This window comes from Sphaerodactylus townsendi, linkage group LG03 (assembly GCF_021028975.2).
Source record: "Sphaerodactylus townsendi isolate TG3544 linkage group LG03, MPM_Stown_v2.3, whole genome shotgun sequence".
In the NCBI taxonomy this organism is placed as follows: Eukaryota; Metazoa; Chordata; class Lepidosauria; order Squamata; family Sphaerodactylidae; genus Sphaerodactylus; species Sphaerodactylus townsendi.
Window position 1 is genome coordinate 61,313,167 of NC_059427.1, and position 14,442 is coordinate 61,327,608.

The 14,442-nt window shown below is 39.8% G+C and overlaps 1 protein-coding gene across 1 annotated transcript in view; it reads right to left on the reverse strand.

Annotated features, from left to right (window-relative positions):
- The window catches only part of ATG7 (autophagy related 7), a 102,345-nt gene that overhangs the window by 50,922 nt on the left and 36,981 nt on the right, over positions 1 to 14,442 (reverse strand). The window contains exon 17 of the mRNA XM_048487870.1: positions 1,140 to 1,262. Within this exon, the coding sequence (XP_048343827.1) occupies positions 1,140 to 1,262 (123 nt within the window). The remainder of the gene's footprint in view (positions 1 to 1,139; positions 1,263 to 14,442) is intronic.

Below are 14,442 nucleotides of genomic sequence, written 5' to 3' on the forward strand. Positions count from 1 at the left end.
TCAGAAATGGCACATGACTAAACAGCTTAGAAAGTCTTGTGCAGGCAGACAAAAGATGCTATTTAACTATTATGGATAGGGATTTAGAGGTCGTGACTGTGTTAAAAAAAAGCCCTCAGTGTGAGAGAGAACAGATGCAGTTGCCAACTAGGTCTCGTAGCTGGTGCATATTACCAAGATGGTGGCTGTCTTTTCTTCCACAGTCATATGAAGAGGCAACAAGGAATCCATCTTGTATCATTTATTCTCTGGAACCAGAGTGACAAGAATGTCCTGTGCCTTGATACTTCAGGCTTTTAACATGTAATTCAATACATGTTGATAATGTTACCACTCAGTAATGCTGAGTAATAAAAACATTTTCTACAGCTAGCGAAGAATACTCCTTTGCTCTGTTGATTTTACAAAAGAAAAATATTTCTGTCAAACAATTCTCCAAACCTGAATAGCTAAGATAAAAATAACTTACAATTCACTGAGTAATCTGGGTAAATTTTCAATATAAAATAATTATGAAAATGCTGTCTGTTGCTCATAATAATGACAGTATGAATCTACTAGTGAATTGGTTGCCTTTGTCATTCTTTGGAGTTTCTCATAATCTTAGAACATTAAAACACATTGATCAGAACTTGAGTACGATTACTCAAAATTTCCACAAACAAAGGCACAGGACCCAACCTTCCCTCATGTGTTTATATCCCAGCATCTGAAACCCTGTGGAGCATCATAGGGCAGATAGATCCATTAGGTTCTTTAATCCCTGTATAAAGCCACCAATGATACACCTACATCATGTGGTAGTCAGTTTCAAAGGTCAGCTATGTGATATGTGAAAATGTACTTTTTCAGAAAATCCAGCTTTCCACAAACCATCACTGTCACATGCCCCTCACACACAAAGAAAAACAATGTCGTCTTTAAACATAACAAAGTAGCTTTAAACACAATAATAGCTATACACCTTACACATTTAACTTTTAACCACCTACATTGTTAATGACCTGGTCCAAGGAAAAAATACTACCTACATTCTGATGAAGGGAAACTGTTAAAAACCTATTTTGCTGTTGTTAAGAGTCAGTTAAGCTTATCTTTCAACTTCATTTGTTTAGCCATGAGTGGTTAATGAACATTACCTCAGCTGCTTGGGTTTCCTGATGCAACAAAGTCAAACCTGTGAGATCTTCCAAGAAAGAGTGTGATGAATTAAAAACCTTTGCTAGGAAAGGAAAGCCTTCTCTTTCATACTGGTCAAGGACCTACACAAAAAAAACAAAGAACAGTGTCAATGCTTCTTTGTTGCTCTAAGAACATTGTTCATATTACAAGACAGAGAAGCTGTTCATAAAAAGCCTCTTACAACACATATAAATTATATCCTCCCAATTTAAACTTATGGGAAATATGAATTCATTTTGCTTATACTGAAAGAGAACCATGAAACTAATTTCAAGCTAAGCTTCTCAAGATATATTTCCATAACACAGTCTTTCAGAGTTAAGAAGAAGAAGAAGAGTTTGGATTTATATCCCCCCTTTCTCTCCTGCAGGAGACTCAAAGGGGCTGACAATCTCCTTGCCCTTCCCCCCTCACAACAAACACCCTGTGAGGTAGCTGGGGCTGAGAGAGCTCCGAGAAGCTGTGACTAGCCCAAGGTCACCCAGCTGGCGTGTGTGGGAGTGCCCAGGCTAATCTGAATTCCCCAGATAAGCCTCCACAGCTCAAGCGGCAGAGCTGGGAATCAAACCCGGTTCCTCCAGATTAGATACACGAGCTCTTAACCTCCTACGCCACTGCTGCTCCTTAAGTTCTAAGTACGGGAGCTGCTAACCAACTGAACCACAGCCACCTGTGAAATTCAATGCAATTTATTCTCCCAGGTACCTTCTGTTTATTTGTAATAAGCATCATCTCAGTTAAAACTGTAAGAATCTATCTCAATGAATTCTTAGACTCCTTTTAAACAAAATATAAATATCCAGTGTTATTGTAATGTGTACGATTAAAAAGCTTCAGCAATTTAAATGAATTCATTATACAGGGTTAGGGTACAGACTGAATCTTAACACAAATTAGCACTATGATCAAAGTGAATGCAAAGTTGAAGATGCATGATCAGATCTCCTCTCTCATAACTTCTGTGAACAGTCAGAGGAGTTTCAATTTGGATCAGGCCTGGGGAGTTGGATTGGGGCAGAGCATGTGCCATTCACCAGATACAAAACTTCAGCCTTTGAGGTGATATTAGAATATGTTTCTCCTGCAGGGACAATTGTACAAAGAACACTGGAGGAAAAAGTAAACTCTGTTCTTCTCCCAGTGACACAGCTTCATTTACTATGACTTATATAGAATAATCATTACATGGGAGACTTTATCATATTCGATGGGAACACTAGTAGCTCAGCAAGGCTCACATTACTATAACCAAGAAACAAAGGTGAATGTTTCTCAACTGCACCTTTGTATTTGCAAATCTGCAGGAAAACAGATCTTCCACATATACTCCCATTAACTTCAGACATATTACTTGAGGAATGTTAATAATTTTAGGTGACAGTACTGAATTCCTGATTACTCAAGGAGTCTGGGATGTTGAGTCAAACCCAATGCCAGGTATCCATTTTGCAATTCCACTTGACACTGCCCATTCAATTTCCAAGTGAACACACATTTTAAAGAGGAGAGAAGGCAGAAAAAGAGCCCACGTCAAAAAACTAAATAATCCTGAATGAGACATGTTTTGAGCAGAACAAAGGATGAGTTTTGAACTGCACCATCACCAAAAACTCTCCTTCAAAGAATCGTAAAGGCAGAAAATGTTAATACTGTCATTAAAAATGTTTGTTATCAATTCTTCTGCAGAAGCTAAGTAGACCCAGACATACATGTTAACTAGATGTAAAGCCATGAGAAATCTTGTTGGAGCAGGAAAGCATTTGTCCATTTTTTTTTAAGTACCATACATAAATTGATCAGAAAAAGGAAGAAACAATGAACAGTTAATTCTGAACCATTTAACCATTTATTTTAAGTTTTTATATCTTGACTTCCCACGATGTTCAAGACAGCATACAAAATATAAACATATCATTACCATCCAATATTTCTAAAGGGCCAACAGGTACTACTCCAAACACAGTATTGATGCTATCCATGCACAGGCAAGAAACTGGGAACTGAAAACAAAAAACTGGGGTTAGATGCGTGAGGAGGTAAAAAAAAAAGGCAGCATAAACTGAGATTTAGGAAAAGTTTAATTAAGGTCTTAAGGAAAGACTAAAAGGAAGAAACAAAGAGGCTTCACACATATCAGGAGAACAGGCAGTTTCAGTGTGTGGAAAAGAATGGAGGAAAGCTTGAAGAGAACATGCCCATAGAAGTTAATAATACTAATCCATTACTAAAATAAGAGCTATTAAAAAACAATACAGACAAGACTGGGAAACTGGCAGTGCTGCAGAATGTTCTGTCTTCCTGGATTGGTTACATGAAGTTCATGTAAAACAAATTCTTGCTACTTCCTTGTCATACCAGAAAAACTCTCACTGCATACATTTTGTTAATTTGCTGGGCAAGCAAATCAAAAGAATAGTGAGTGCAACCACACAGAACATGGGTAAGTAGTAAGATATGTTCTTAACGTATGGGCACTGGCTATTTTAGATAGCCACTTCTGATTTGCTTTTCTCAACATTATTTTGGTGCACACAGCAAAACAAATTAATTTTGCTCTTGCAGAGTTAAGATGACTTTAACATTCTTACTGTATTCCAAGAAATTATGTAACAATCCAACCAGATGTGCAGCAATTTCTTGCAGCTGTCTCTTTATGGTGGATAGGGAAGTCAATTTATACACTTGGACTATGTTCAGTAATGTGACTATATCCATCTTTCCCAGTTTCCTAGTCAGCAGTGGGAAAAAAGTCAGGTACAAATATCCTAAAAAGTATGTAAGTAATAATGCAGTTTGGTCCTTGGCTGAACTGGTTTGATTCTAACCTATAAGTTTACTTTTGCAGCAGTATTGCTGCTTTGTTTTGTTTTGTAACAGCAGACTCTGTTTTGGATGGTAAAATCGAAAATTAGAATATAAGAATAAATGTCAATGATTAACCCACTACAGAATACCAAGATGCTTCATACATAGTACTATGCAAAACAATGATAATAAATTATCCTAAGGTTAGTGATTGTAAAAGACTTTTTAAAATAACTGTACAATACAGGGATGGAGAACAGTGTGTGTGTGGGGGGGGGGGGAGGCATGGCTCATCACAAACTCCCAAATCAAGAGACCACACACAGATTTTCTGCCGGTAATAAGTATTAAAGCCACCCAAAACACAATGCGTAATTCTAAATAAAGATTCTCTGATTAAATATATACCCATTTTGTAAACACACAAGCCCACTATTAAAATCTCTCACACACAATGAAAGGAGAGCTGATGGCATGGATACTTATTTCCAGTTCATTATGGGGGAAAAGGAGGACCCTAACAGTTACCATCCAGTCAGCCTGATATCAATACCAGGGAAGATTCTGGAGCAGACAATTAAACAGACGATCTGCCAGTACTTAGAAGGAAATACTGTAATCACAAAAAGTCAGCATGGATTTCTGAAAAACAAGTCATGCCAGACTAATCTTATCTCTTTTTTTCTGATAGACTGACAAGCTTGGTAGAAGAAGGGAATGCTGTGGATGCAGCATACCTTGATTTTAGTAAAGCTTCTGAACAAGTGCCCCATAATATTCTTTCAAGTAAGCTAGTGAAATGTAGACTAGACAATGCTACTATTGGATGGATTTCAAATTGGTTGACTGACCGAACTCAAAGGGTGCTCATTAATGGCTCATCTTCACCCTGGAGAGAAGTGCCTAGTGGGGTGCCACAGGGTTCTGTCCTGGGCCCAGTGCTATTCAATATGTTAATCAAAGACTTGGATGATGGAATAGAGCGCATGCTAATCAAATTTGCAGAGGACACCAAATTAGGAGGGGTAGCTAGTATCCTGGAGGTCAGAGTCAGAATTCAAAATGACCTGGACAGATTAGATGGCTGGGTCCAAACTAACAAAATGAATTTCAACAGAGATAACTCTAAGATACCACAATTAGGCTGAAAAAAATGAAATGCACAGGTATAGGATGGGTGACACTTGTTCACAGCAGTACATGTGAAAGGGATCTGAGGGTCTTAGTAGACCATAAACTGAACATGAGTCAGCAATATGATGCAGCAGCCAAGAAAGCCAATGCAATTTTGGTCTGCAACAATAGTATAGTGACTAGACTGAGGGATGTAATAGTACCTTTCTATTTACATTGGTCAGACCTCACCTGGAATATTGTGTCCAGCTTTGGCACCACAATTCAAGAAGGATATTGACAAACTGGAACAGCTCCAGAGGATGGAGACCAAAATGGTAAAAGGTCTGGAGTCCATGCCCTATGAGGAGAGACTTAGGGAGCTAGTTATGTTTAGTTTGGTGAAGAGAAGGTTAAGAGGTGACATGGTAGCCATGTTTTGATATTTGAAGGGATGTCATGTTGGTGAGGGAGCAAGCTTGTTTTCTGCTGCTCCAGAGACTAGGACTAGGAGTAATGGGTTCAAGGTGAAGGAAAAGAGATTCCACCTAAACATTAGGAAAAACTTCCTGACAGTAAGGGCTGTTTGACAGTGGAATGCACTACCTTGGAGTATGACGGAGTCTCCTTCTTTGAAGGTTTTTAAACAGAGGTTGGATGGCCATCTGTCAGGAGGGCTTTGATTATGTGTTTCTGCATTGCAGGAGGTTGGACTTAATGGCCCTTGGGGTCTCTTCCAACTCTATGATTCTATGTAGTTTACATGCATAACACACACACATCCAACCACTTAACGTGTATGAATCTGCGGCAGGTGGACTTAAGTGCCACCTCTGCCATTAATTCATAGTGTGATTTTCCATTTGTGACTATTTCACAAGATGGCTGTGAGAATAAAATAATGGTTTAGCATTTCATTTTCAAAGCGTGTTATACTGAACAATATTCTGGATTCCATTTCTTATATTCCATATTTCATTTCTTATATATCCCAATTACATGGATTCACTTCACGTAGCGATAATTTCAGAGGGCTAATATCCTCTGCAGTAGAGCAGCTAGATTGCAGTCCAATAGAACCTCGGAGACCAACAAGATTTTCGCAGTATGAACTTCTGCGAGTCAAAACTGCTTTTGTCATATATGAACCCTTACACTCCCAAAATCTTGCTCACTTCTAAGGTGCTATTGGACTTTAATATAGCTACATAACAACAATTTGGGATCATTCCCTTCAGCTGTGGAAGGGGCAGAGTGAAGCAAATAAGAAATTTTTTAGCAGCTCTGAATTGGAACTATTAAAATCTATTATGTAACACTTGACATCTATTGATGGGTTTGGTTGCAAGGAGGTAGACTGATCAAAGTGTAAGATCTAGAAGAGACCTGTTCCAGGGTCAGTTTAAGTATTTGCATTATGATAGACTTCAGTGCTATAAAATATTACAGGATGTCAGTGATCAAGACACCTTACAACCTTACAAGCCAAAAGAGACCACAACTGAACGACGACAGGGACAAAAAGTCACCCTCTTAATCAAGATGACGACATAGGAAAGGTCTTAAGGTCAGACCAATCTCAGTGGAACATGCCTGCTCACTTTAGAAGTCACAATAAAATATTCATGGTAATTGCACATAGATTCTGGTTTTCTGAATATATGTTCATAAATGAAATAACTATGTAAAATTATACAAGTGCAATCACTAAAAAAGTTTTATGACAGCAACAAAAAATACAACTTGTGCATCCTGAAGGAAAGGTGCAAACAGGAAGAGTGAAGAAACGTCTCTGTTGAAATACTGACCAGAAGCCAGCAATGGCATCATTTTTGGCTCTATTCCCCAAATTGTGGATGCATAGTTTTCTATTTATTTCCCTAAAATTACTATTTTGAACAGTGAGCATGTGGAAAAAGTATATCCTTGGGTGATACAACCATAAACATTTCCTGTTATGAATTCATCCATACAAAACAGTTCAGCTTTCATTTGGATAGGGAGATGACCAATATTAACTGGTCTAGTTCCCACTGCTTGTAAAAGTGGTTGTAAAATATCAATGTTGAAACATCATACATATTATTTTGTGCTGCTACTGATGGCAAGCAGAAACTTCTGCCTACTGTATGGCATATTCAGAGAATTATTCTACCAAGCAATTATAGTTACACATTTCAAATATCACTCAGTTACATCATTCTATCTTATTCTACAATTACATCAACGCAATATTTTCAAGAGAGCCATATGCTGCCCCATATCCTGGCATTCTGTTCATTATTCCTATGGAAAAAAGAGTTTCATGCCATTGCCACTGGGTGAATCACAAATATGCCACACACATTTAGATTCAAGTGTTTCCCCTATACAAAACTTCAAGAACTCAGTGGATGGCACACAATGCCAGGCTGTACTCTAGTTATGGGCCACAGAACTTAACAGGATGACCAAGGCCCATTAATCTTATGCACCAGAAATTTTCAGTGGATTGTGTCCAACAATGCTTAGCTTTCTTCCCAAGAAATAAACTTTCCAAACTTAGTTACAGAACATCTACTCCAATGGGATTTATAATCTTTGAAGAGACAGGTGTAACAATACATATCATCTACATTAAAAATAGGGAGAAGGTACAGTCAAATCACAGATGATATAATTAAAAGAGGAATATAAAATCATAATGGATGTGTTCAACAGGTATCTAAAAACAGCTGAGGGATTTTGGCTCGAGTTTAAATCAGATCTCATAAAGTTAAGCGTCTCCAGAAGTATACAAGAACAAGCAGGCAATCACTTTATATAAACAGTCAATTACCAATGATATTTTACCATGATGTGCATAGAAACAGTGACTTGCTAAGTGAGGAGGAAGCAGAAGCATGCACAGCTAAAATGCATAACAAAAATGAGAGAGATTAGAGTTGTGTGACTTTTTCTATTTACCTGTACCCAAACCTACTAAGCAAGTCTACTAAGGGGACATCATCTGGCGGTCTCAAAATGGATTTTAGGAAGGAGGGACACAGCTTAACAAATAGGGAGCAACCTGGCAAGGAGAAGAAGGGGAACAGTGACTGAAAAGAATGGAAGGACGCCAAGATGGAAAGATTCCACTGCAGTGTTTTCAGATACTGGAAAACAGCTACAGCTTTCATGGACATATGCTGCCAGCCACCTATTCATTATGAGACAGCAGCCACAGAAAACAACTAATTCCCCTCCATTGGGAATTAAATACAGTTTTTGCTTAGACAAGAAACCCTAAAAGGTTGCATAAACACTGGCATTTACCAATGTCCAAATATACTGTTTGGCGAGCCCTTCCTGTTTAAGTTTGCCTTTGGCTCTGAAGACTGTTTGAAAAGGATAGGAAAATTTCACTGAAACACATGAAATTTGGGGGAAGGAGGTTTGCCTTGAATACTACTCAGAGGGACGGAAAGGCTATAAAACTGAATAAAATAAAGACCAATAGATTCAATAATTAAATAACTGTAATAAAATAGAATGCAGCATCACTAAGAATGCCTTCCATATGGTAAAAGCCCTGGAAAGAACTACAAAAGAAGTCTTTAAAAATGACTTCTTAAATTTGGCAGTAGAGGAGGGATTAGTGTCATCACAAAACTAACCAGTAATTTCTGTTGCCTCATTTTATGCCTATGTTTCAAAGGGTTTTGGAATCAATTATTTACGTTAGCAAAAAGCAAGTTGCTTCAATTTGGAAAACGCTCTGCAGAGAAATGACAAAGCAGGCAGCTAGCCTTGCAGCAATCCAAAGAATCCTTACAAATATGCTGTGCTCTGACTCAAAAGGTATCAAGGATTATATGGTGCTAGACCAACTTCTTAGTGGAAGACTTCAACACAATATACGGGACATGGACTTCAGACAAAAATTTACTCTGCTCTACAATTACATACACTTTTTCACAAAGTTGTTTTTTAATGGAATACTTTCCAGAGACAGTGAACACTTTGATTACTTTAAATGCACTGTATGAAAGCCAAGTATTAGATATTATTTCCTGTATCTTCAGTAAATTTCAAGTAGTGACAAATTTTTGACAAGACCAATGAAGCCCAAGATTTTCCTTCACCCCAAGATCATTCTGGGGGGAAAGAAAGGATTTTGTATGCCCCATGATTCTGCGGAGGTTCACATAAAAAAAAACCTAAATACCCAAATCAAAAACCTAAATACTGATACTTTCTAGATTCTGTTAAAGTCCAATATTCCACAGTCTGTTCCAAAACATAGAGAACAGTAATATTAGAGACTCCTTTCCGTATCTAATTCACAATTTTGTTAAAGAAACAGGTTTAGTGCGTATCTCTGGATGCCTGAAATGAATCCACTCTCAAGACTGAAGTCCAAGGAAACCATCTCACACTGGAAAGGTATCTATAGTCCTTCATTTAAAAAAAATCTGGTGGACTGTTCTGGAACCTCCATATCCTCTTCATCTGAGAGGAATTCATTATTCCTCAAGGTCAAAGTCTGACTCAGAATTGGATTCCCTAAGAGTATTGTCTCCTGTACTCTTTTTGCAAGCAGAATGGTTATTTCATGCAGCCTTGGTGGGCTATCTAAAGAAGGGTTCTCCCCCCCACCCCACCGCTCTTCCCTATCTATCAGGGACAGGGGCCAAGGACACCATGGGGGAATAATTCTCAGGAAGCAGTCCAGTCTGAATGCAGTCCATTCCAATCCCTCCCTCCCCTCACATGCCACCCCTCTCCCTCCACTACGGTGGGTGGGCAATGTCCAGATTCTGGGCCCCCTCCCTTCCCTGCATGCCACCCCTTACTCTCTCCTCTCCCTTGCATGCCACCCCTCACTACCTCCTCACCATCCCCTTGCATGCCACCCCTCCACCTCCCCTTCTCTCCCCTCCCCCTCCCTCCGCTAGGGTGGGTGGGCCATGTCCAGAGGCCCTCTCTCTGCCCTCCCTTGCATGCCACCCTCCCCCTCCCTCCCCTTCAGATGCATGCCACCCCTACCTCTCTCTCCCCCTGCTAGGGTGGGTCATGTCCCCTACCACTCCCTCACATGCCACCCCTCACTCCCTTTCCCTCCGCTAGGGTGGGTGGGCCATATCCCCTCCCCCTCCCTCACATGCTACCCCTCCCTCCCCTCCCTCCATTAGGTGGGTGGACCATGTCCAGATGTTGGGCCCCCTCCCTTGCATGCCTCCCCTCACTCCCTCTTCTCCCCTCACCTCCCTCACTCCCTTTCCCTTGCATGTCTCACATGCTTTGTCTCATGAAGGCTATGCTCTCAGATGCCATCGAGGTGCTTGGAGTATTGGTGTTATTCCTGTGTAAACCAGGAACAACATGATGGATTGGGATCAAATCTGCAGGTCAGGAGTTTCCCGGGGAACAGCAACATTTGACTGACCTTGGTGTGGTTCTGAAGGCTCCCTGAGAGTTTTTCCTATGATCACAAAATGGCAGTTGCTCAAAGCTTCCTGGCTAGAACTGGCCAAATGTTTTTCTAAAGATTGCTGCAGGTGCCATTTTTTGGTGTGCTTTTCAGGGTCTTTGGTGGTGGTGCTATTTCCTCGGCTGGAGCAGCCCTAGTAAGGAGCCTGCCTGCCAGGACTTGCAAATTGCTCGCTCCCGTTGTAATCGGAGCGGCAGTCAGAAAAAGAATTCACCCAGTCTTCTCTCTCCATAGCTTGGACAGCTGATACAGGCTCCCCTGGCAAGCTTTGTTTGTCTTTGCTCTGATGGGAGCTCTAATGAGAGCAGGTATGAGTATGAGGGAGAGAGATGGGGGCAGGGAAGCAATCAGAGAACAGACTAGGAAGTATGGAGTTTAAGTAGGAGTAAGATTTAAGCAAAATTTGGAAAAATGTAGGAACACTTTATGAGTGAGATAGAATTTAGATAAGCCTTAGTGTAGCACAGATTATGGCTAAGCAGCTTGCCCCGTTGAGGAAGGAAAATAACTGAGGAACAGCGGGATTCCCACTGGAGAAAGGAAGAAGAAAAATTGTTCCTGCCTCCCCGACTAGATGGTGGGAATCACCCAATCAAGATTGCCTCTGCCTGAGAGGGAGTAAGGTGGGGCATTGGGTACGATGCAGTTTTTAAAAAAGGAAGCTGGATCCAGCCCATAATTTACAATTCAACTAAAAAGTATACATTAAAATATCAGAAACAAGAGAGCCCATTACCTTCAATGAACATATATACATTTTGATATATGTATAAAGTCTGGGTTGCCACCAGTATTGCAGATGCTGCTCAACTCTACCTTGCACTTCCAGTGAATCCCAGGGAGCCTGCGTTAACCACGAACTGTACATGCAATCTAGGATGGATGAGGGCTAATAAAGTGAAACTAACAAAGTGACATTTTTCCCCTTCCTTTCCCCTTTGCCCTCTCTTTCCTTTTATCCTTTCCCTTGTCCCTTTCTTTTTCTTGGACCTTTGAGTTTCTTAGTAGCTGCTGGTCTCTGTCATCCCTTCCCTTCTCTTCCTTTTTTCCCCTCCCCCTTTTTACTGGTTATTTGTTTTCTAGATTAATTATGACTCCAGGAATAACCAACTTTTAAAGGCACCATCTGAAATTTTAAAACAAGGTTTTAAGTACAAATTATATAGTTTGATATTTTAATTTTTTGTCTTTATGGCTACTAGCCACCCTGAGCCTGACTGCAGTTGGGAAGGGATGGGACAGAGATAAAGAAAGCAAAAGGCAAAGGGAAGAAGGGAGGAAGAAAGGAAGAAAAGGGAGAATGAAAATTGTGATTTTCTTCTTCAAAGCCTCTTCAAAATTCTGACACAAATATCCACCAAATTAGAACTGTGGAACTATACATATAAAAGGAATCCACAGGAACTAAATTCTCAATCCCAGGTCTCAGCTTTCTAATCTCTGCTCTGTACTTTTGACAACCACATAACTGGTTCCATCTGATTTATGTATTTGGAAGCTCTTAAAATCCTCAGAAGAGAAAACACATTGCTAATAATCTTAATTTTGTAGGACAACTTCTGTTCATCAATTTTACTTCTAGCAGTACCATGCTTAACATCCTTTCCAAGTGCAGAATTTATTTATTCACATTATTTATAGTCCGCCTTTCTCCTTGAGAGTCGATCAGAGCTTCTTGTTCTTCAAAGTGACCAATTTTTCCTTCTGTTACTATCCCTGTGTTGGGATGCTAAAGAACAAGTAGCAGCAACTTTTTTTAGATGAGGTAGGATGCAAGATAGTTCACAGCAATAATACCAATGCAATATTTTCTTTGTGTATTTTTACATTCTTCATACAAACGGAATTGTTGCAAGAGAAAGACAGCTGACAGTGCAGTGCAAGACATAAACTATGTCCTTCCCATTAATTTCTGAGAGGCTTAGAAATGTCCCCGGAAGCCCCAATCCAGAGAAAGTCACACACTTGTGGCATTAAAATCAATAGCCCAAGTTAGTTGCAGGGCATGGTTTAAAATTAAGCAGCTCTAGATCTGGTCTGTGACTTTATGGGAGACAAAGTGAAAAAGGCCTTGAGTCTCCAGTGACAGAAAGACAGAAGATATAGTCAATTTCAGTGGGAATTAATCATATCTCTGGATCAGGGCTGAACTGTTTGAAGAAAAGATAAAAGACACATGACACCATTGCTTCATTAAATTCTAAGATTACCTTTGTCAGTGCATTAGAGCTCCCACATAAGCCATTCGGAAATTCCCAAAGGAATAACAGGGTATTTACTTTTCAGTGGTGGTGACATACATATATAGTGTTGAAAACTTTAAAATAAACCTGGGGCAATACTACTGCAAAACTTGTTTGAGGTGGCTCATTTCCTGCTCTTACCCTATCTGTTTGGATGTTGCGTCTTTCATGCAGTTGGGAATAGGTAACAGATATTAGATATATTTCTACTTCTTGTGCAAATCTGGGTGTAAAAGATATGAAGATTTCTCTCTCTCAAAGCCATATTGAAAACTCACCTGTTCAGGCTGTTCTGGAGGACTCTGGTCAGGCCTGATAAAGATATAGGCACGTACTTTAGAAGGCCCATATTGGATTATTTATTATCTAGCAGGAGGTGCACCTCAACAATATTTTCAGTTTGTTTTGGTAAAGTGCATAAATAAAAACATTTCTAAAGAATCTTGCGTCCATTTTGTCTTTCTACTAACACATAATTATATATTCCTTTAAGCTTGACTAGTTTAAGAATATAATATCATTTAACATATATAATTAAAGGAGAAAAACTATTTGAACCCATTAGTTATTTCTTACCAACAGTAAGGAATGTTTTCTAGGAAAATGCTCTGGATCACTTCAGTTCCCCATAGTTATGAGTGTTAAAATCATCTTCCAATGATAGTTAGCTGTCCTGTTACCAGACAAACCCAAAGTGGGTTGGGGGAACCCTGCTTTTAAAACAGCAGTGTCTCCACTCATCCTACCAACCCTTGGGGTGCCTAGCAGTGCAGTGTCAAAATGGAGAGCCCATTCTCTGAATTGGCTAGTGCACCCACAAGGACACAGAAAAATCTGTCTGGACATGCCCTCGCCCATATCTGCCATGCAAATTCCTATCTCACACCTTTCATTAAGGGAGTAAGAGAGCACAATTACCCTGCTTTGGAAGCTGTTGCTTCTCATCTCCAGCCCTGGCCTAACCCCTCCAACCCCCAAGAATACAAAGGACTTGCTAATGTATTTGCCCCAAGTGTTCCTACCAGTTTTGTATTAACCCAATACTTCTTCCTCTGATTAATACCTCCTCATTAAATTGTCATTGTTATAGAAACTGTAATTTCATCAGTTTCCTCCCACCTTCCAGCATTCCCAAGTTTGGCCCATCAAACTAATGCCTCAACCATTAGATGAATGACTCAAACCATTAAAATTGATGTCTGTCTCTGTCTTTCACTCTGTCTTTCACCATGTTGTCCTGGGAGATTAAAGGTCACTCTGCATAACTCTGAGGGTCCCTTTATCCCTGTAAGAAGCCACTGTTCAATATCTCTAGACACCTCTCTGTCTGTGGATATTGTCCCACGATGCATTGTTCATTCTTCTACCAGGCTGCTCAAGATCATTGGACTATTCCACTCCAAGATCAAATGACTATACCCTTATTCCCCAATTTCCTTCATCAATTTCAAACCTATCTATTCAACACTGTTTATATCCTAGGACTGTGTGCATGTTCTGCTGCTCTGATTGAGTCCTTCTGTATGCAATTATCCCTAAATAAAATTGTTAAACTTTATTTGCTCTCCTGAGCATTCTCTTGCAAAAGCTGACTTCCATATACATAGCCAACAAAGACTCCAAGCTTGCCTGACCTTTTGCTAAGCT